Source organism: Neomonachus schauinslandi, chromosome 4, assembly GCF_002201575.2.
Source record: "Neomonachus schauinslandi chromosome 4, ASM220157v2, whole genome shotgun sequence".
Taxonomy (NCBI): Eukaryota; Metazoa; Chordata; class Mammalia; order Carnivora; family Phocidae; genus Neomonachus; species Neomonachus schauinslandi.
Genome location: NC_058406.1, coordinates 118,899,449 through 118,923,870, shown reverse-complemented (window position 1 = coordinate 118,923,870; position 24,422 = coordinate 118,899,449). Strand labels below are relative to the sequence as shown.

The 24,422-nt window shown below is 42.0% G+C and overlaps 1 protein-coding gene across 1 annotated transcript in view; it reads left to right on the top strand.

The window, feature by feature from the left end:
- ASPH (aspartate beta-hydroxylase) overlaps positions 1 to 24,422 on the top strand; it is a 220,427-nt gene that overhangs the window by 130,398 nt on the left and 65,607 nt on the right. The window contains exons 15-17 of the mRNA XM_044914635.1: positions 8,315 to 8,400; positions 15,222 to 15,308; positions 21,630 to 21,780. Coding sequence (XP_044770570.1) covers positions 8,315 to 8,400; positions 15,222 to 15,308; positions 21,630 to 21,780 — 324 coding nt within the window. The remainder of the gene's footprint in view (positions 1 to 8,314; positions 8,401 to 15,221; positions 15,309 to 21,629; positions 21,781 to 24,422) is intronic.

Here is a 24,422-nt window from a genome sequence, read left to right as displayed (position 1 = left end):
GGACTAAGACTCAAATTTGACATGAGGCAGATTAACAGGAGAAAATCAAATTTAATTGTGTACCAACAGGGAATCCATACAGAGATGGAAAGTCCAGATAGTCAGTAGGTCATTTTGAACAAAGGAGAAGGGGGTAGGATCTGGGACTTCCAAGGGAATGAATGAAATTCACGGGAAAATGAAAAAGAGTAAATGTTTGGTGAATGAATGTTTGTGGGACCACTCAAAAACAGTGGGACATAGGAGTGCCTGGGTGGCTCAGATGGTTAAGTGTCGCCTTTGGCTCAGGTCATGATCCCAGGGTCCTGGGATTGAGTCCCACATCAGGCTCCCTGCTAAGCAGGGAGCCTACTTCTCCCTCTGCTTCTCTCCCTCTCTTTCTTTCTCTCTCTTATGAATAAATAAATAAAATCTTAAAAAACAGAACAAAACAAAACAGTGGGACAGCTTTGATCAAACAGGCCTTGCTAGGTTCCTCCCTGTCCACCTACCTAGTTCATATCATAATGTAGTTATCTATGGTGATACTCTCTTCCCAGAGCAGGTCCTCTATCTAAATTTTTTTAGGTAAAGAGCTTTTCCTGTATCTGCTGGGTTTTAATGGCTTTTAGCTCAAAATAATCTTCATTTAAAGTGGCCCATCTTGGGGCAGCCTGCCCTTGGCCCCTGCAGTGTGTCTAGTATTCTGCCATTTGTGTTCTAAATTGCTGAATATACTGAAAAATTAAACTGGAATGAGACATGGGCGCCTGGGTGGCTCAGTTGGTTAAGCGACTGCCTTCGGCTCAGGTCATGATCCTGGAGTCCCTGGATCGAGTCCCGCATCGGGCTCCCTGCTCGGCAGGGAGCCTGCTTCTCCCTCTGACCCTCCCCCCTCTCATGTGCTCTCTGTCTCTCTCATTTTCTCTGTCTCAGATAAATAAATAAAATCTTTAAAAAAAAAAACTGGAATGAGACATAGGAATTAAATATCAGTGTCCTCTATGATATTTTCAGTGAGGATTGGCTTCCACATACCTTGTTTCTTTTTCTCATTTTTTTCCTCTGTCCCCTCCAATATTGTCCACTGACACTTTTTGGATTAGACCTTCTTTTTATAAAGCAAGTTGTTCTCAGTTCATTCTCTTTTTGGTTGCTAATAATTTGCTGATTTTTTTTTTAATAGCTGATATGCTTAAGTTAAAATTGACATTGTCTTATCCCCTTCCAGAATGTCTTGATCCATTCATGCTTACATATGTTTGGAAACATTTGTTGAGGATTTTCTCTGTAGGACTGGCCATGTGCTAAATGCTGGGAATAAGACTAGGAAAACATAGTTCTTTCTCTCACAAACTAAAAACCAAGCAAGGGTTGGGGAGGGTTGGTAGGAAGAGAGAGAGGGTGAGCGTGCACAAGCTAAATATACAACCAACTTAAACACAGCCTGAAAAGTTTACTATTTCTAGAAACAAAATGCTATGTAAACACAGAAGAGAAGGGTATTTTTTTTTTTTTTTTTGCATGATGAGGCCTTAGGAAGTGGCATTTAAACTAGATCTTGAAAGTTGAAGTGCAGAGTAGAAATAGAGGGAAGTATTTTCCAAAGAAAACACCATGAGAAGATTCACAGGGGTGTCAAAGTTCATGCCATATTTGAGAGGCTATGTAAAGGCAACATAGAGTGCTTTAGAGGTATGGAACAAGAGAGGAAAACAGAGACTAGGGGCCAGTTTGTGAAAGACTGTAAACCTGGTTGAAGGAAGCACAACTGTGAAATAGCTCAAGATGGACATTATCTCCCTTGAATAAATAAAGCATTTTGGTGGTTTTGACTTGGTGGGAGAAATTCTCATTCTCTCTTTCTCTGTCTCAAAGTGCAGTTAATTTAAGATCCTTAATTAGCATACAAAACTGTATCAAAAACAAAATGGTAGCCCAGGGCAGGAGCAGATGCCATGGCCTTCAGCATCGCATCCCTTGGCATCTGGAATCCCTCATCTGGGTTGAGGTAGGGAGCTATGGTTGTACACTTTGTGTCCTGGATATTTTCAAAGCCCAATTCTTGCTATGCCACTGAACTTTTATAGTTGGGGTGTACATCTTCTCTCAACAAAACTTAGACTCCCTAAACATGCACTTAGGGCCTCCGCTGGCTCTTGAAGTAGGCTCAGCATCACTAAGGCCACATCCTCAGATGTGGGGAGAGAGCAAGTCAGTGCCCAGAGTCCTTGAACAATATCTCCACCTTCAGCTTTCCAAAATTCTGGAAAGCCCTGACTCCCACAATAAGAGCATTCACATAGATGGTACCAAACACTAGCATCCAAGCAGAAGGAGACGTTTGGCCTTTTACTTACAAGAAAAATAACTAATGATGAAAGTACAAGTCCCCAGTTGTGACTGAATTACAAAATAGCTACTCTTTCCTCTGGTAGAATAATGATACCACCACTGCGGATGCTTTAGTTCTAAGTGTCCCCGGGAAGCTTTCCCTTCTGCCTCCCAAATGGATTAGCACCATTCCTGGTCCATCCTTAAACTCATTCCTCTAAAGGTTAATTATCTATTTCCATCTTTCTTCTCAATAAGACTATAGCCTCCTTGAGAAAGTTCTGTTGAATTCCCAGCCTGGTCCTTGGAACACAGTGGCATTTTAGCAAATAGTTGAAGGAATGAATGAGTCAGTGAAGAAGGCTGGTCTTAATATAAAGGCCTGGGGCTCTTTCCACTGTGTACAAACACTGAAGAACAGCAACATTTTGGTGTAGTTCAAGAGGAGTCAAAAATTTTTTTAAATAATTTTTATACAAAAGAGTAGAATACTTGGAGGGGGGAAAGTATGGTAAAGAAGAGGGGTGGGCAATCAGGAGTAGAAAAGGTAGCTGGGATATTAAATAAGAATATATAGATGTCATCAAGAGCCTCGTTAGGTCTGGAGGAGTTTTTTTTTTTTTTTTTCCCTTTTTTTGTGCAGGGAGAAGCCTCATAAGCATGGTTGAGTTTGAATTACCTTCCATAAGATTTGTGGCGAGGAGGGGGATCAAAATCAGATTTAATTTTATTTTTAAACATATGATATTTTCGGGGCTCCCAGGTGGCTCAGTCGGTTGAATGTTGTTTGATTTCTTGGTCTTAGCTCAGGTCTTGATCTCAGGGTTGTGAGTTCGAGCCCTGTGTTGTGCTCCACATTGGGCATGAAGCCTACTTTAAAAAAAAAAAAAAAGAAAGAAAAGAAAAAAGAAACATGTTATTTTCATGCCCAAATGCTTTTCATACTGTTGTATATGTAAGAGTCCTCATTGAGGATCATGTGGCTTGTCCCTTCCTTATAACGTTTTTGTTAAGGAAGTATTGAGACATAATTTACATGTGCTAAGTCCAAACCATGTGTATCCAAGTGTGCAGGGATGAGTTTTGACATATGCATAGACATCTAGATACAGTTTACCCATCACAATTAAGATATAGACCTCTGTAACCCCCAAAGTCTCTTGTACCCTTTGTAGTCAGCCCCTCCCCCCACTCCCAACCTCTGGAGCCACTTAACTGTTTTCTTTCCTTGCAGTTTTCTCTTTTCCAAAATACTGTATAAAGGGAATCATCCAGTCAGTAGCCTCTTTTACTTAACATAATGCATTTGAGGTGCCTTATGCATGTTACATCTTAGTATGGAGTAGTCGTCCATTATATTTCTGCCACAGATTGTCCATTCACCAGCTGATGGACGTTTGTTCTTTTTCTACTTTTTGGCTGCTGTGAATAGTGCTGCAGTGAATATGCACATCAAAGTCTTCGTGTGGACGTATGTTTTCATTCCTCCTGGGTGGGTAACCAGGATCAGGACTGCAGGCATGGCTCTCTAAGGAATTTCATTTTTATTTTGTATGTTCAGGGGTCCATGGGTGTATATAAAGAGTGGGAGACATGCACAGAAAGATCCTCAGGACAGTGTAGACCACGGGAACAGACTGGAAGCAGGGAGACTGGTTAGAGAATTGTTACTTTTCTGTCTACCATGTGGCAGACATTGCCATCTTCATCACTCTCTTTAATGCGGTGGGTTTAGAACATAGAGTCATGCAGAGATCCTGTGTCTGTTTTTCTTGGGGAAAATTTGACCACTTAGTGGCCAAGTTCTACCCATGCACTGTAATATAAAAACATCTTCATTTGGGGCGCCTGGGTGGCTCAGTTGGTTGAGCGACTGCCTTCGGCTCAGGTCATGATCCTGGAGTCCCGGGATCGAGTCCCACATCAGGCTCCCTGCTCAGCAGGGAGTCTGCTTCTCCCTCTGACCCTCCCCCATCTCATGTGCTCTCTCTCTCTCTCTCTCATTCTCTCTCTCAAATAAATAAATAAAATCTTTAAAAAAAAAATCTTCATTTGTGGACCAAGTGGAAATGAAAGGGAATCAACATTCATTTTTATATAATCTGAGTATGTATTGCTAGAGCTTTTCTCATACTAATTTTTCTTTTATTGTCTTTCTTTTTTCTTCTTATTTCCTCTTAATGTTTCAACCGTGGCATGGCAAGGGAACTGAGAATTTGAAATGCAACTGAAATGCACTTTTTTCCTTCTTTGTGTTTTTGGGAAAAAAATGAAATCCTTGCAATGACAGTGATTATTTTTATACAAAGTTTAATACAGCATGAATAACTTCCTTCTTAACCATTTTTTTAAAGAAACCCATGTTCAACAAAATTAACAGTTCATTCCAGTGCCTTCTAGGTCTACTTTGAAAGATTTTTAATGTGATTTCAATCAACTTAAAATTAAAAGCACGGGATTTCCAAGTTCAAAGAGACTTTAACATAGCCAGCCCACGTTGTAGATGAGAAAATTGAGGCCCAGACCACTTGGGAGCCTGGTTCCATTGCTAACCATAAGAACTCATCATTGCTTTTGTGGCTTGGCCATGTGCCTCCCCATAACAAGAAGGAGGAGCTCTGTGTTTTTTAGAATTGGGAAAATTGCCTTAGGCTTTTTATACATTTAAAAATAAAAATAGTCATGATAGGACCAAACTTGAATTTCTAAGAGAATTACTAAACTTGAAGATATGTGAAAAGAGATATATAAGATTTTTAATATTTTGTTTATCTTTTTGCGATGATACTGAAATATTTTGACATTAAGATACTTATAATGTATAACTGTTTAACAAGCATACTATTGTACTGCTGACTAGGTTGAACTGCCAATAGTTTATTTTTCTTCTTAGGGATAAATCTTACGTTAACTTTATTAAACGGGAGACAGATTTGGGAAAACCAGTGATGCTAGCAGTAACATCCCGTAGTCAGGTGCACGCCAGGCTTTCTTGGTCCTGCTGGTGTTCTGCTGACAGACACTTCTGCAAAACCGAAATGAGCAATCGAGAGACATAAGTCAGTGCTGAGATGACAAGACACTAACTCACCACCATGCAGTCACATCTCAGTCAAACATCAATTTGTTTTCCATATCCTCAGCATATATGCTAACATATAATGACATGCAGCTGAAAACACCCATTATTCACTATTTTATCATTCTCTGCTTTAGCCATTTATATTTTTTTCACAATAGGGGTCCTGAGGGCTCAGGGAAGGGGAAAGAGAAAGGTGGAATAAACAAATAAAAGAGCATAACAATTTTTAAAAATGCACAAGGAGTGAAAAAAAGGAAAGGTGATCAGAGTGTCAGCTTTCTTGCTGATGACAGCTGAATTGAAGGATGGGGCATAGATGAGCAGGAATAATGGGTTGATTAATAATGAACCCCAGAATTAGACTTAACTGCCCACTCCAGGCAGCTTGGAACAGCCCTAGTTCCCCCATGTGGGGGCCTCCCTATAAGATTGTGGTCAGCTCAGCATACTACGTGTGCTCTTGGGAGGAAGAGAAAAGGTGGGACGGAACCACACAAGCTTGTCATATCCTCCAATCCAGTGAGCAGATAAGTCACACCACCACCCCTGTGGGGAGAGGCAAGAGGCCAAGAGTTTTTAGGGAATGTCCCTCCCTTTGGAAACCATTTGAGTGGGAAATAAGTATGTATCATCCTGTGTGGATGAGAGAGGGGAGGTATCAAGGGACTGACCCTTTTGGAAGCCCAGTGACATGCCTGTGAAGTTAAATTCACTATGTCTGGGAGGTTGAGAGAATAAAAGGAGGTATAGGTAAAGCACCCAGCCCGGGGACTGGCACAGAGCGAATGCTAAAAAAATAGTCGTGATTCCGTTCAGTCTTTGTTTGGACAAATCCACATGCTCCTTCTTTGCCCTGTTTTGTTTGCCATCTCTAACCAGGTTTGTGATTTGGACAACCAGATGGATATGATGTCATCCTCTGGAAGAGAACAGATATGAAAAATATTAGAGTGGTGAGCAGTAGTGCATTTGATTTCTTATCTACTGAGCGTGAGGCATCTGCATCATAAATCATAGGCACATGGATTTATGATTTTTGTAAAGCAAAAGAACATTAACCTGTTAATTTGTAGCTCCATTTGGAAATTAAACTGTTAAAGAAAGCCCTGTACAGGGCTAAAGACTGACCCTGGAGAGCACCACATCCTGGGGAGCAGTGGAGGGCAGGACCCACAGATGAGCCATGGAGGAAATGAAGAGGCCAGAGAATAAGGAGGAAAACTAGGAAAGTGAGCAACACAGAAGTCAAGGAGAGCGTTCATTTCAGGAAGGAGGGAGGAGTCAACTGTGCCCAATGCTGCAGAGGAGTCAGGTAGGATAGGGAGGAAAAGGAAGAAAGGGGCCTGCAGAGAAGGCAGTAAACATCCTTCATTGTCAGTTACGGAGCATGTAATGTATGGCGCACTGTGCTACCTGCTCATGCGCAATATCAACTTAATTCTCAAAAACACTACCCCCATTTTTACAGATGAGGGAAGTAGGAGTCAGAAAAGTTTAGTAGCAGCTTGGCTTTAGGTCACAAAACTTAGAAGTCACAGAGCTGGGACGCAGACCCCTGTCATCTGACTCCTAACCACTCAGCTGCCCTCTCTTCCAGAAGACTTGCTTTTGCCCTGTGTTGGGTGAGGAAGCCAGAACACCGTGAGCTGAGGGGGAGCCAGGAGTGAGGGAAGGGTAAGAGAGGATGGCAGTTAGAGGAGGGTAGGCTGAGGTTTGTCTTGCTTTAGGACGGCAAAGACCTCAGCATTATTAGATGAAAATAGATGCCCAGAATAAAGCCAGGGAGTGAGGAGACACTCAGGATGTGTGTGTGTGTAGGGGTGGGACCTTAGGAAGGAGAGCCCCTTCTTCTGTGTGACAGGAGAGAGCAGAAGCAATTGGATGGATAGGTTCAGTGTCAGAACATTGATGAAGAACATCTCTTCTGATTGTTCTCATTCTTTCTCTCTCTCTCTCTTCCACTCCATCCCTTGTCCCACCACCAGCCCCCTCCTCTATCTGGAACATCCCACTTACCCTTCCATGTCCCGCTCTTGTCACTCTCCTGAGCCCTCAGACAGGATGGTTTGCTCTAAGCTTCCAGGGAGTACACGGCATCCATCCACCCATGGGCACTGCTAGGTGGGCCCAGCAGGACCCACCCACCCCACCCCCCACTGCTGGATGTGACTTCATGCTAAGTGAGCATGAATCAGTTGAGTTTGCACCTAAGACATGGTGCCCCTCTGTAGGAGCTTAGGGTTTGGAAAAGGACTAAGTTACACAAATGATTATAATATAAGTCCTATGGGAGAAGGACCATGAAAGAGAGATATGCAGAGTGCTGTGGACTTCAGTCCAGAGGGGGAATGCAGTGAGGGAGGCAGAAGGGTTTTGAGCTAGTTGTTGAAGGATGAGCATATTTACAACTGACAAAGATAAGGAATAGGCCATTTTACTTAGAGAAAGTAGCATGAGAAATGGCACAGAGCTTATTTGGGGAACACAGGATGGTCGTGTTTGGCTGAAGGAGGAAATATAGCTGGAGTGGTAAGTCCATGATGCAACAGGAGGACCTTGAGTGCTAGACTATGAAATTCTGTTCTTTTCAGCAGTCTTTTGGTCGCCAAGAAGTCGATCCTAAGAATTTATAAATCACACCTGCCATTTTCCTTCCAGAAACTAGGCCAGTATCCCTGTGAGTTTCAGGATACTAGTACCCACCCAGGTTCCCAGGAACACCCTTGAGCATATAAGTGAGGGCTGTGTTATCTCACTTGGACAGCTGCTGCCTGTGTCCTGGGGATGGGGGTGGGAAGAGGAGAGCTGGGGGTGGGCTTGCTCCTGCAGTGAGAGTTTTCTCATTACTTATACATCACTATTCTTAAGATCTATTTCTAGACAAAGAAATACAAAATAAAAACCTCTTTTTTCTTTCAGTTAAGAAAAAGAAGCCTAAACTATTAAATAAATTTGATAAGACTATTAAAGCTGAACTTGATGCTGCAGAAAAACTTCGTAAAAGGGTATGTTGATGTTTTTGTTTGGCGCAGAAACGTGCAATGAGTTAGTTGTTCAATAAATTCAGGTATTACTCTTGAATTGTTGTTACAAAATAATAATAATAAGAGAAGCAGCCCTTGAATAGAGTGGATTTTTCCCCAACCACATGAGCATTCCATGTGAAATGAATCAAGTAAAAGGGAAAAATTGCACCTGTGTGGCCCAAATAGAAGTAGAAGTAACATTTAGGCCGGCCGACTTGGGGTCAGCCTACCACCACCACCCGCCAGGTGTGGGGCTTTGGACAAAACACTTGGCCATTCTGAGCCTCAGTTTCCTTGTTTAAAAACTGAGAATAGTAAGTAATCTTCTTACTTGGTTTTTGTGAAGATCAGATGAGATTTTTTTTTTTAAAGCATCAACTATGTCAAATGCCATATAGGTGAACGTTTTTAACTGTATAGCACCTCAACACAATAAAAGAAAAAATAAGTTAGTCCAGGACTCTTAGGATAGTTCCTGTTAGGTGAAATGACATTGGGTTTAACATTCTTCTCACTAGGTGTTAATTTCAGGCACTTGCAGTCTTCAGGGTGACTATTGTATGGTTTGTGTTGTTATCAGTTAATTTGAAATATGACTTGCATGTGTTTCTAGATATTGCAGTTAAAAAAAATAACTTGATACTAGATTGAAGTTCTTGTTCTCTGACTCAGTCATATTCATCATCTAATCATCAGGTCAAACATTTATAATAATGCATTTAATAACACCTTCACTAACATCTGCTTGTTTTTGACAGAAATTTCTCTTTCTCTACCCTGTATTTGAATTAGACTTGGTGTCATGATCGTTAGTTTTCCTGTAATTATCCAGTAGACCTTGGCTGTAAAGAAGGGACGGGGGGATTGTAAGTGAATAAGCAACAACAAAAAGACACAGGTTAGGAACTGAGGTGGGACAAGAATATGCTTCCCACATGTTTATTGGAAACGTACCAGGAAGCACGGAGACTTCTGTAAGTAGTGTTAGGCAAGGTTCCCAGGCCAAGATTGGCTTACCGTCTTCAGCAGCCAATAAAAATGGAGTAACTCCAAAGACTATTGCAGCAGAGTTGTTCACTGTCCCTAAATTTAATCACTGGAAGGATTTCTGAGTCTATCTTGTTTAACTTCACAAAATGAAGCCACCTACTATTTGTGGGAAATTTGCATTTCTTAATGGAAGTGCAAGTTTCCCACAAATAGTGGATTTTTTCTTCTTTTTCTATCCCCTTGTTTGGCATCCTCCACTTTCTCTTTACTAAATGCCATATATGAAAGTGTGGGATGCCTATTTCACAGGTAACTTTGGGAATAAAGGACGAATGAATAGCTTTAGAGAAGGATTGTATGTAATTTTAATGAATGGGAAAGAAGGGCTCAGTTGTCAAGGGGAAGATAAGTCAATGGGACATAAAAGTGCTGGAACAGTCCATGGGGTATTCTCTGGTTCTTGCTTATCTGGAGAAATGATGAGGCATTCCTCCAGGAGCACCCCGAATCTCTAACAGAGTAAATAAGGGAGAAAGGAGTAGCTACAATTCTTGCTTCTGAAATAGCAGGGCGCCATATTTATTATTGACTGAATTATCAGCATAAGTTTTTTTAAGGTTATTTTTATGGCTGATATTTTCATATGATGCAACCGGTCACCTTGGAAGAGCCGAGGCCCATGCTGAGGTATGCCCTGGGCGGGGGGGAGGGGTGTCCAGTTTCAGTTCATGCCTAGCTTTAAGGACTACGCTACATGAAAGTACGAGGTCACTTTTTTTTTTTTTTACCTTTCTCCAGACATTTATTTCACTCATTTCTGGGTAATGCACATGGATTTGTTTGCACTGAGGAGAATGGAGGCTTGTGCATGCTCCGTGTGTGGGGGTGCGTGAGTGCTGAGTGTGCAGCTGCAGGGGGACACCTTGTTTAGGACAAGAAGGTTGATAAGTAAGTGCATTCTAGCTAATATCACGCCATTTGGAGCAAGGTTGTCCTCAGAGTTCAGCCAGTACGAGGTCACTTTTTTATTTTTCCATCAAAAATATACAGATCAGACCCTAGTTCAATCATGTGTTTTTCAAGAGTCATCTGTCTTGCTTAACACTCTCCTTTACCCCTAGACAAAAGGATTTGGGATGATATACTGAAATATTCCTTTATGTGCTAGAGTTATTTATTATTATTGTATTTTAAGTGAGAAAAGAGAGGGAGAAGGGAACACGTAATAAAGCCAGAGTAAGGTCAACACATGAAGGTTTGCATCACAGGCTCTGAAAGGAGCTTGGGATGAAGGGACACACTGTAGGCAGAACACAAAGGGAGTAGCATCATGAGATAAGATTAATAGTGTTTATCAAAGGAGCTGCTCTCCACCAAGTCCAGAGAGAAGCATTCTGCTGTGGGTCTTCATAAAGGGTACGCTGATGGATGGCACAGCTTCCTCCCTCTCATCACACCAGTGGATTCTGCAGTACATCTGTGGGGGCGTGTCTTAACGTCCATCAGCATGGCCCACTGGCTTCACGCCAAAACAGCGGGGCCCAAGTATGTGTCTCTCCAATGAGCTGTCTTAGTCCTTGCATAAAATGTAAGCTCTGTCGAAAGAGATGATTTTTAGGCAATTCTTCACAAGCTTTGTCTCTTGCCTTTAAGTTTTTCAATTAAGCAATAAACATCATAGCGTTCAGAGCTGTATTCTCCATTAAGATTCTAGGGAGGGGAAATTCTTCCAGACTAAAAGCAAACACATTTACTTTGCCAGCCTGCTGAGGTGAGAGCCGGGCTGACAGTCCCTTAGTAAGGCAACACAGCCTCTGTCGTAAGGGGATCGGAAGGATGCCTTGGTCAAGCCAAAATATTCCGTTATTTTTCTAATCTTGATGGCCAACTAAGGGAGTATCCAGAAGGAACAAAATGCTTAAGCAGATTTGTGACAAATATTGTTATTCCTATGTTTTAAATCGTAATGGTACATTTAGCATGATTTTCACAAAAATAGCCTCAACATTTGCAATTTAAGTTGCAGAAGGCATGTGGTAAGCTAAAAATGGTCCCTCCCCAAAAATATCCATGTCCTAATCCCTGGAACCTGTAAGCATTACTGTATTTAGAGAAAGGGTCTCTGCAGATATGATAAGTTACAGATCTTGAAATGGGGAGATTATTCTGGTTTATCCAGTTGGGCCCTAAGTGCAATCACATGTTTCTTTATAAGAGAGAGGCAGAGGGAAATTGGAGACAAAATAGGAGAAGGCACACAGAAGGGAGAAGGCAATGTGAAGACAGAAGTAGAGATTGGAGCAGTGCATCCATGATCAAGAAATGCCATCAAGGAGGCAAGGAACAGACTCTCCCCCAGAGCCTCTGGAGGAAGCATGGCTCTGCGAACATCTCGATTTCAGGAAACTAATCTGAGACTTCTATTCTCTGGAATAAATTTCTGTCGTTGCAGCCATCAAATTTCTGGTAATTTGTGACAACAGCCATAGAACACTAATCCAGATTTTGGTGCTGGGCAGTGGAGTCCTACTATAGCCAATACTTAAAAATATGGAGTGGCTTTGGGCTTGGGTAAGGAGGAGAGGCTGAAAGAATTTCGAGACGCATGAGAGCGAAAGCCTGGATTGTCTTAAGCAGACTGTTGGTAGAAATGTGGATGTGAAAGCTGCCCTTGGAGAGGGCTCAGAGGAGGTGAGGAGCACTGTAGAGCAAGCTTTATCGATCATCTTTGAGAATATACCTATCATTACAAGCAGAATTTCGATAGGCACTTCTGGCAAGAGCCAGAAGGAAATGAGGAACAGGTCATTGTAACTGGAGGAAAGGCAGTCCCCGTTACAGAGTGGCAGGAAACTTAACTGAATTGTATCTTATGGGCCTGCCGCAAAGCAAAACTTGTAAGCAAGCAATGAACTTGGATGTCTAGCTGAGGAGATTTCCAAGCCATGTGTCGAGGATGAGGCCTGGTTTCTTTTTTGCTGCTTCTAGTAAAATATGAGAAGAAAGTGATAATTAAGGAAGGATTTGTTAAAGAAAAAAAAGAGCCAGAACATGATAATTTGGGGAGATTTCTTGGTCTATCCAGATTGCAGAAGGTGCTACAATTCGAAAGTTCATTGTTGGGAAAGTGTACTCCAGAGAGAAGGCCAAGGGCGTGCTGGACATCCTTTTCCTGAAGAGAGTACATGTGTGATTCTTGGATCTACCCAACCGTCCAGCAGAAATCAGGAATAGAGATGGGACTATCCTGGAAGGGTCTGTGGGTGTGACTCTTGTCAAATGGTGTGAATCCCTGTGACAGGCACAAGAAACCCACAAGGCTTTTGAGAATATTATACCAGGAGAAGCATTGCCACTGGAAAGAGACACAGGACAAACTGGAAGAAGATACCAGATTACCAAAATCCTATAGGCAGGAAACAGGCAGATAAAACGAATCATGCTTTCGGTAGAAAGGAAAGATAACTCCAAGGGCAGAGTCTTGGACCCAGAGGCCAGAGACAAGGACTTGGTAGCCAGAGCCAAGAACCCAGAGGACAGAGCCTCAAGCCACAGACTTTGAAACCTAAGGATTCACCTGCCCGCATTTTCAAATGTAAGCTCTGTCGAAAGAGATGATTTTTAGGCATGGAATCAGTGATTCTCTTCATTTTCTTCTAATAAGAAGAAAAAGGGAAGTTAGAAGAAAGTGACACAGAAGAAGATATTTAACATTGAATTCTTCATCCCTTAAAAGTGGGTGGGGGGAGGGATGAATAGATAAAAAAAGAGGGTTTTTAGGGAAGTGAAACCAGTCTGCATGATGCTATAATGGTGGATACAGTCAGTATACATTTGTCCAAACCCATAGAATATACAGCAACAAGAGTGAACCCAAAGGTAAACTATGGACTTTGGGTAACTTTGATGTGTCAGTGTAAATTTGTTAGTTGTAACAAATGTACCACTGTGGTGCAGAATGCTAATCATGGGGGAGGTTGTGTGTGTTGGGGACACGGTGGGTAGATGAAAAATCTATACTTAATCTCGATTTCACCACGAACCTAAAATTGCTTGCTCTTAAAAAATAAAATCTTTACAGAAATTAATATCGTGAGAGGAAACTGTATTTTAAATAGCAATACAATCATTTCTGACAATACATGTAATGTAGAGTATGTGTTCCTGGCTTGATTTATCTCTACAACCGAGTCCTCGTTGTCTGCATTAACCTGCCTGTCGATCAGGTAAAAGGCTCTCATGGGATGGGCCCCATTATCTTGTGTTGCACACACATTCCCCACACACCACATGCTCTGTGCGGTGTCTGCCCGCGCTTTATCTGTGTTCCAGATGTAACTGTAACAGCAGCCCCGCAAGGTAGTTAAGTATCCTCATCCCCATTTTACAGATGAGGCACCCGAGGCAGAGTCATCAGTAACTGGCCATAAGTCCTACACCTCTCAAGTGTTGGTCTGGCTCTGGAGCCGGACTTGTAGACACTCCACTATGCATATGTTTTCCACCAACCCCTCAGCACCACTTTCAGGCAAGTGAGAGGAAAAGAAAACCTCCTTCTTCAATGATATCTTCCGAATGAGATGATTTTACGTAACTTTAATAGGGATGTTGCCTGACCTTTGACTGGGTAGGTCAACCCAGTCCATGTGGCTCTGCCAAGCCAACTGTACAGGACTACCCAGGACTACCCAGTTAGTCCTTAAAAGTGGGTGGGGGGAGTCCTGTACAGTTGGCTTGGCAGAGCCACATTGGTGAGGTAAACTTTGTCATGTGAAAACTCACTCAATGAACGTCAAAAAGCATAAAACCACAGCGAGCTTCCATTTATATGAGGAATGAATGGATTTACCAATTTAGAGGGAGCTGAAGTGTCTGTGAAACTTCACCTCAGAAAATCTGTCTCTCTCCCATGGTTCCCCGTATCCTTGACCGGCGGCCATCCGTTGGAAACCAGGGGACATTTTTTTCACCCTGTGGAATGGCCACGGATGGAGTGTCATGGGGAGCGGGTTCCTCACCCCCTGCCAAAACCCTCACCAAATTGACCTGTTCCACATCCTCTGTTTCTTTTCATGTCGTGGTGGTCAGGGACCTAGCGGAGGTGCTTGGACTATCTTCTTCAGGGTCCACATGAGCTTTGGGAGCGGTCACATGACACAGAGTCATGAGTTTCCCCCATCAACCAGACAAGCCAAATCAATCCAGGTGTTCAATGGGTGACAGGTACCACGAGCCAGTGGCCTTGTGACTCCTGCGAGTTTATTCCCCACCCCAACAGGTGCTTTAGACTTCTCATTGCAGACCCCAAGACATTCCGGCTGCCAGCAATATTTTTCCCCAACTTAAAAATCTAAGAATTTTCTTTAAGAATATAGTCAATAATATTGTAATAGTGTTGTATGGTGACCGACAGTAGCTACACTTGTGATGAGGATAGCATCATGTATAGACTTGTCTAATCACTATGTTGCATATCTGAAACTAATGTGACATTGTGTGTCAACTGTACTTCAATGAAAGAAAATTAAAATATAATGCATGTAGGAACTGTGCGTATAGAGGGAAAATGCAGTTTCTTTAACAAAGAGAGTACATCATTTGTCAGGTTTCTGTTATTAAAAAAAAAAATCTTCATTTTTACTTTTATGTTTTCCGAACTTAATTTTTTAAAATCTTAGATAAAACTGTCTTTAGACTCAGAATGGAATCCAGGAAATTTTGACAATTACTTGGTGACTATTAAAAAACCATATTGAATAACAGTATGCATCTGAACTTACTGCATTTATGTAACTGCCTCTTCCTAACAGGGAAAAATTGAGGAAGCATTGAGTGCATTCCAAGAACTAGTTCGCAAATACCCGCAGAGTCCACGGGCGAGATACGGAAAGGCACAGGTATTCGAAACCCCTCCTATGTAGAAAATGTTTTCGATGTCTTTGTGTTCTGTGTGATTGGATTTTTCACTGCCCACTATTTGCATTTCTCTTTGCCCTTCTAACTTATATACAGAGTCCATTTCTCATGCATATGTGTAAACTCAAGCAAGAAATACCGTTTTAAATAAGACAATTAACTATTGTTATTGCGTACTGGTGAATTTAGTAATGTTTTCCTGCTCTCGCTCCATCTGGCTTCTCTCTGGGTTTGAAAAGAAAAGAAAGAAGAACGCTTTTGTCCTTGATCTCCCATCACTGTCATGCCCCATACGGCCAAGCTTTCACTGTAGGCTCCTCCAAGCTGTAAGAACCTCGGTTTGGCAGCTAGAGACTGCAACTATGCTTAGGAAAGACTTGAAAATATAAAGTGGAATTATATTACCAGCTACCTTCTCACTATCTCCACTCCCTCATCTCCTTTCTTCCCTGACTTTCCCCATCTTCCAGCTCCTCATTTTGTGAAGCTTTTCCACGTTCATCTGTGGTTGCATAAAGCCACCATGTGCCATGTGCCCTGGGATTATCATAATGAACCCTCTAGAGGTCTCTGTCCTCATGGATCTTATGTTCCAGTGGGGGGTATTTTGAAAAGTTACTTCATCAAAAATTACTTAGAGAAAGCCCACTCCGTGCCAGGCCCTGTTCTAGACGCTGCAGATGTAGCCATCAGCAAAACATACGGAATTGTCATTGTAGTGACGAAGGCAGTGCAGGAGAGAAAACAAGTGAAATATATATGCTCGTTAGTGAGAAGTGCTGAGGAGAACCTAAAAAAGCAGAGTACCGCCATAGGATGTGTGAGGGAGTTGATATGCTCGATAGGATGTCAGGGAGAGGTCTACCGAGGAGGTGACATTTGAGCAAGGCCCTGAATAAATATATATAGCAATATATATTTAAGGATATTATAAAGTGTTAAACATAAATATATTAGATCACCTTATGTAATATATATCATAAAGAAAAGAAGAGCATACCCATTAAGATTTTTCTGGTTGCGAATGATGTGAGTTGAGGGTGACAGGGCAGAGAGCACTTTAGATACTTTGACCAGAAAAGGCCTCTCTCCTGAGGTGTGACGCGTGGCTGAAATGTGACAAGGGAGCTGAAGGAGCTGTGCAGGCAGAGGGAACAGCGAGGGCAAAGGCCGTGATATGGGGAAGTCATGTTGGCGTAAGAAGCTCAAGAACAGAAAGAAGGGCGTGCTGAGGGAGGGCAAAGTGGGACAAGTGAGGCCAGGGCCTCACAGATGATATTCTCCATGCCCTGGGAAGCGTTGGAGGGTTTGTGCATGGACTTGGCCATCTTGTTTTTTCATAAAGATTGTTTTGGTTCCTGGGTGGGGAACAGATTAAGGAGGCAGAAGTAGAAGCAAGAAGCATAGGGGACTATTACAAGTATGCTCAAGGCGCGGTAGCATGGACTGTGGCCATAGCCGAGGAGATGGGGAAATGGCGGGGAGGGCTTCATGTTGGCTTAGGTGTAAGGGTCAGGGGAAGACAGGACTGGAGTCCTGGGTTTTGGGTTTGGCCAAATGAGGACTGAGAGAAAGAGATGGTTCCTGACAGAGAAAAACTGGTAGAGGAACAGGTTTGGGGAGGTGTGAAGTCAAGAATTCGCTTTTCGTCCTGTAAAGTTTGTGATGCCTCTTGGACATTCAAGTGGACATGTCAAGGAGACATTGAATTTATGAAGTCTGGAATTCAGGATAAAAGCCAGGCCTGATACGCAATGTGATTGGCAATGAAGCTCCCACAGTCCGGCCTGGTGGGATGAGATTCTCAACCCTACTGGGAGATGATAGGTGCAGAGCTACAAAAAATTTCCAGACCCAGGAGAACCTGACAACTCCCGTTTGTCTGGGGTCAGTTCTGTGACTTCTATACTGCACTCACACAGGAACTGACATATCTGTGGATAAAACAAACATGCTTTGCTCTGAACTAAAGGTGGCAACCACTTGTTCCAGATGCTCAGATTCTTCTTATCTCCCTATTGAAAACTTATTAATTAAACTTTACTAATTAAATTTTAATAAATTAAGGTTGTGAAAAATTAACGCAAATAAATTCCTCCTATCCATGGAACAGACCAGGATACCAGGGGTAGCAGAGAGCAATTATATCATTTTTGTAAATGAGTTTGGTCAATAATCCTCCAAAATTGCTAAATTGTGTTGCTCTAAAGCAAGAGAGTATGTGTTTCTTATCAAAAGATCATGCCTGTTCAAATAAGTGATAAGTTTCCTTACTAGTATTGGCAGTCATTTGATTAAGAAAACATATTAACTAGGAAGAATAAAGATTGATGCAAATGTTAATTATGGCAAAAATTCTTTGTGCTTTAGAATTTTTCTTTGTATGTGATAGTAATTGTGGGTGCCAAAATCCAAATAAATGTACTTTCACACATGGTGATTGCTGGATTTATATCTTTATTTCACTGTAGGAATTTGAGAGATAGGCCTCAGGCAATATTTTTTATCTCTGAACTATTATGCTACAAGGTGTTGTTGATATTAATGTGGCATAAAGCAAAATTTAGGCATGGTAAGTTAAATTTTAATAGAGTAATTTAAAAGAAATTTTAAATGCATAGAAGTTTTAAAAATCAGAGATCAAAAGAAGCTGGATTTTTTTTTTTTTTTTTTTTTTTTTTTTTAAAGATTTTATTTATTTGAGAGAGAGAATGAGAGAGAGAGAGAGAGCATGAGAGCAGGGAGGGTCAGAGGGAGAAGCAGACTCCCTGCCGAGCAGGGAGCCTGATGCGGGACTCGATCCCGGGTCTCCAGGATCATGACCTGAGCCGAAGGCAGTCGCTTAACCAACTGAGCCACCCAGGCGCCCCAAGAAGCTGGATTTTATAGGGAGGAATAAATGATGACTTTTTCATCCTTTGTTTGCAAATTACACAATTACGCTGGAATATCCCAACGAATTTTTTTTTTAATACCCCAGCAAATTTATAAAATTCAGCAACATTAAGTTAAATACGAACTACAGTTTCTGAAGCAGCACTGACATTGTCTGATTCCTGGGATCACTGTGAAAATCAATTTTGACCAAGTTCTCTGAACATCAGATACAACATCTTAAATTATAAACTCAGTTCACTTTATTGTCTTACACAAACCATTAATGCCTCTGAGGCAGAAAATGACACATCTCCTAGGAAGTTTGGATGGTTGAATTAGTTCAAGTCAACAAAAGGCTTTGTGGTGTTAACATCCTGGAACAAATGTTCAGTTTCTGCCCAAATCACTTTATGTACGGATGCTAAACTGATAACAATAAATCTGTACGACTTTGATATTCAAAGCCAAGTCTATTACTTTCATTCAAAAAAATTTAAGATGGAGATGTCATTTTAATACTGAGATTTTCCCAATTCTGGAAGTTGTAAAATGTTTTTACTTCACTAAAATGAAAAAATTTGAGATGGGTGGAGGGGAGGGAACAAGGTATATAAATTGTATCATCTTCCTGTATTTTCAGATTGAGTTTAGTCTGGTATTTATTCCAATTTCTGTAAAGAAGGATTACCTTGGTATTCATTTGTCCTTGCACTAACCTTGAGGAGACCCTCCAGCTCCAGGACTCCATCATTCTCAGAAGTCATCTATGAATAATCATGTTTTAGGGAGTTAACTCACCATAGCCAAACTCACAAGAAACTGATGCCTAAACAGAAAAGCTGGCATATGAATATACCGACGGCCAGAGGGGCAGGATGACCAGTGTGGGTCATTGACATTGGACTTTCTCTCCTGGCAGATAAGTCTATAATGTAGACAGACCATTTACAGATATGAACAGATAGTGGTATCTCCTGAAGCTTTTTTCTATCAAGCAAGGGTGAACTGACCTTTTTTAATCTAGACATTTTTGTCCTATCACTTTTTCTTTATCATAAGCCTGTCCACTTCTCTCTTTCACCACTGTTTCCATCCTAGCCCTCATCATCTCTTGGGAAACTTACCTAATCAGTACACATAAGAAGTTATTTCTTTGAAGTGTTATTTTCTGAAAAGCTCTCCACAGATATTATCAATTTGTGCAGATTCTTACTAGTTTTTGATTTGGGATTGGGAAGGAATGCATCGTTTTTTTACCATGCCCTCAAATTGTGGAGTTGTGCTTTACTTTGGTTCTATATATTGACTGCAGCACACACTTTATTTTAAAAAGGTAAACATGTTAAATAGGATATTCTGAGAAAAACATTTTATATGTGACTTTTTTTAGCCTCTAATTGGTATCATTTTTCCTCAAGTGGTAATCTTCAAATTGTAGTTTACGAAATCGGATGAGATTTTGCCTACCATTTTACACATTCGCCTCTTTATCACTCTAGTATTTCACTCCCCATTCTCATTCTCAGTCTCCAGTGAAGAATCTTGCTTATTTCACTAAGAAAATAAAAGTATCCAAAGAGAACTTCCACATGATCCCACTACAGCACTCCCAGCCTACCTCCACCTGCTCCCTATGCTCTGCCTTCCCGCCTGTTAGCATGGACGCACTGTTCTGGCCCCCTCTCCTATCCTCTCTCACCTGCTGAAGGAGAGCATGCTGATTTTTGTGTCTACTTCTGTATCATCACATTTTCCCTCTCTACTGACTCTTTTGCATTAGCTTAGAAGCATGCTGTAATAATTCCCATTGTTAACAAAAACAAAAAACCTCTCCCTGGTCTCCACATTCCCCTCCACCTACTGGCCCATTTCTCTGCTTCCCTTTGAGGGTTGTCTGCACCTCCCTCCCTCCTGGTTTCCTCTGATCCTGCTCCATTCTATTATGGTCCCCAGTTGTCCTGTAGAAATGCTCTTGCCGGGGCCATGAGAGGTGCCATATTGCCCAGTCCAGCATCATGACCAAGATGCTCAACCTGATGGCCCTTCTAACATGACTGATTACTCCCTCTTGATACCTTTTGTCCCTTAACCTCCAGAACACTTTTTTTGTTATTTTCTTCTTAACCTTTCTTTCTCGGTCCTTTTTGCGGGCCCTCCCCTGTCTTTCTGACTTCTTTCCTGAACCCCAGACGTATATATGTATTTTTCCATCCAGCATCTCCCCTTGGGTACCTAATAGGTGTTGGGTTTAATACATCCAAAATGGAACTCCTGATTCTGAATGCCAACAAACCCTGTCCTCCCATTCTCAGGGGATGGCAGTTCCATCTGGGAATCACTCAAGCCAAAACCCTTGAATTTATCCTTGACTTCTCTCCCTCCCTTTCTGTCTCATTTCAGCCCACCTGCAAATCTGTTGACTCTGACCTTCAAAATGTATCTATAATCTACCTACCTCCTACCACCATAATCCAAACCATCCTCATCACTAGATCTGGGTTCCTGCTAGAGCATTCTAACTGGCCTCTGTGCTTCTCCACCACCCCTTCGGGCTGTTCTCCATCCCACTACCAGCATGATCCTTTCCATGTACGTCAGATCATGTCAAAAACCCCTGGTGTCTTTCCATCTCACATGGAGGTAGTCTAATGGACTTGGCAATGGCTTACCACGTTCTTCATTACCTGACCACCACTCCTCCACCAGTCCCCTCCTTGCCCCCCTCCTGCACCAACCTTTCCTCTCCTCCTTACTTCCCTGCCCAGGACCTCACTCTTGCTGTGTTCTCTGCATTGGAATGTACTTCCCCCAGATAGCCTCATGCCTCACTCCTTCCCTTCTTTCAGGCCATCCCTGGTCGTCCTGCCTAAACTAACTCTTCCTACCACCCCTCTGCCGGCACTCCTAAGCCTGCTTCGATTTTGTCCCCAGCGCTGTGGCCACCAGACACATAGTACTCGGATTTGTTTATTGTCTTTTTCTTCATAATGAAGCAGAACGGGAAAAGGGCTTTATCTGTTTTGTTTACTTTGCCTGCCGCATGGCTCTCGGATGAGAGTTGTTGAATGAATGAGTGAACCTTCAAACTACTGAGAGACCAGGAAGTCCGGACTGGAGCCCTGTCTATGTAATATGAATGTGTAGCATGATACAGATCTCCATCAACCCAGCATAGATTAATTATTCTTGCTTTTATATTTTTTTCTCATCTGTAGCTTGGTAACTAACTTATCTTCACGTTATTGAGATAGCACGTTGAGTTGCTTTTCTCTGTTTGCTTTTTAATCTCTCGATAAAGAGAAAATTTTAATCTGTCTCAAATTGCTTTTCACGCGTGTCCAGAAATTAACTTTACATGCATATTTTGGGTGATTACAAATACAGCATGTCATGGGACATTTATCCATTGTGGGGACTTCTTCTAGTGTGAAGATGATCTGGCTGAGAAAAGAAGGAGCAACGAGGTGCTGCGTGGGGCCATCAAAACCTACCAGGAGGTGGCCAGCCTGCCCGATGTCCCCACAGACTTGCTGAAGCTGACCTTGAAGCGACGCTCAGACAGACAGCAATTTTTGGGTAAGACAGAATAAAACTTAGTTCAGCACCAAATGCCATGCTGTGTACTCTTAGGTGAGCTTAGTTACCTAGGAGGGAACTTGAGTTTCGTAACTTATTTCAGGTAACTTAGCCGAATGGGTTCTAGACAGAAATGGCGGTCCTAACCTTAATACTTACAAAGATGCAGACGGTATTTTACCACCTTTTCCTCACTAACCGCCCCCCCCACTCCCAATTTTAAAGTTGAGGCAGATGGGATGCTGGGAGGTTGGATAATTTGCCTAAGGAATCACAGCTAATAAATGAGTGGGTCTGAAATAGAAAACTCTTCCTGTTACACCAAACTCTTTGCTCTCTTAACTATGAAGAACTGATTCCTGGAGGTTGAAATTATCAGAACAGTTTTTATAAAAGATGGAATATTAGGAGTTCCAGACATTAAAAATTTTGCCTGTAAAGTTTGACTCTAGACCAAGGAACATGATAGGAAAAAAAAACTTATTAAAATCACTAAGTAAATTTGAGCAGCATAAAGCATCCTCTCTGACTGACCCAGGTGCCCATGAAAGGCAAGTAAGACTAGCCCTAACCTAACTTCATTATGACCAGGCTTCTGATTCCCTCCCACCTAACCTGTCATCAGGAAACCAGACGGAAGAATCTAGGCCATGTGTAACTGCTCCGGTGGGTACGAGCGGCTGGGTACGTTACCGAGACAGTTACTGATGCCACTCGGAGAGGCTCATATAAGTGACACTGAAGGCCAGCTAACCCTGTTACCAGTTTTCTGAGGGATAGGGTTAAGGGTAGTTGTGTCACTTTAGTAAATGACCAAAGTCTGGTAGGAGCAGAACCCAAGGGATGATTAGAAACTGGAAGAAAGGGTCCGTTAGACTTCTATGCAAAAGGGCCAGTCCAGAAGAAGGAAAACAGACGGCACCCACATAAGATGGAAAAGACAGGGCTGGTGCTCAGGGGAAGCACTCGCCTTGGGCACAAAATTAGTATCACTGAGCTTTCCTCTTGCCTCAGGCTCCAATATGGCTTGGTTAAGCATTGTTTACTTATTCTGTCCTTCAAATTTTGATACTTTGTTCATTGTGGATTTTTTTACATTAATTTTGATTTTTAGGAAGAATGCATAAAAGTACCACGCCTCTGGGTGACTGAATTTTGGGCAGCCTCTTAAACTTTGCATTGAGCACCTCACTTGCTTCACCTTATTCCTGGACCTGAGGGAAAGACTGCCTACAAATACATCTAACCCCCTTCCGCAACCATCCTTCAATACTTGAATATAGTCTTTTCCTCCAAATGAGAATGAGGCAAGTTCATGAGAGGAGGCTCTATGAGGAGGGGATTGTAGGGAGAAGATTTTATTGAAGGTGACAAGGTGGTGAAGTTTACTCCCAGTATAACAGGGTTGCATGATGCAGAGTAAAAAGTTCGGGGAGGGCAGCAGGCGAGATGTTTACCCGGGCCTTTGCAGTGGTTAACAGGGGAAGTGTAGGAGCAGAGGAAAATTATGAACCTAAGTTGGACAGATAGTGGGGAAGGGAATGTAAGAAAAGTAGAGTCAGATTTGTGAGTGAGGGAATGAATCACCAAGCGAACCAATCCAAGATCGGCTAGTAATGGGGAGAAGGCCATGGGATAAGCTGGTGATGTTTTATGCCAAATAGTTTTATCTGTGATCAGGACACACCTGCATTAGCTTATTGGTAATCCTCTCATACTCTTGGCTAATACTTAGTTTGTGGGCAACTGAGCCCTTTAGGGAATGAATTTTATCATGTATACTGGTCTTATTTTGCACATTTTCCCATATTCCATTTATTACCAACTGTGGTGAGGAGGAATGACAGCTGGCCCCAGAAATTTTAAATTTCCATCACATAGCCTTAAAAATTGACCAAGGCTGGGGTTTTCACGATTCCTGTTGTGCATAGCATCCTATCATCCACCAGAGGGTCCCATAATACCAGATGATGTCTTCTTGCTCCTCGACTAGGTCATTCATTACCTGGAGGTGAGGACACTTAATTAGAACCAGGGTTAGCAGTATACCCCAGTGCCTTTTCAAGTTTCCCACAGGGAGCTACACCCAAAATCTGTTAGACTTTTTATTTGTTCTCTGTTCATAATCTTGAAGTTAATTGTAATAAGCCAAAGATAACCCAGTGAAACAATTTTTTTACAAGGAATTGATAAAACTTTTAGAGGGAATTTGACATAAGATAAATGTTGGTGAACTCAGAAAATAATTTGTCTTTAAAATGTTTATAATCAGGGGTGCCTGGGTGGCTCAGTTGGTTAAGCAACTGCCTTCGGCTCAGGTCATGATCCTGGAGTCCCTGGATCGAGTTCCGCATCGGGCTCTCTGCTCGGCGGGGAGCCTGCTTCTCCCTCTGACCCTCCCCCCTCTCATGTGCTCTCTCTCTCTCATTCTCTCTGTCTCAAATAAATAAATAAAATCTTTTTAAAAAAATAAATAAATAAAATAAAATAAAATGTTTATAATCAGTATTATATTCAGGATCTACTTATAGGAGTTACTGGTAATCTTTGTAGCTGCCTGATGAAATCCTAAGAAGCCATCAGTGTATAGAGTCAGATTTCAGCTGGTCTTTGGGCTCTATTGAATAGTCTCTCTTGTCTCT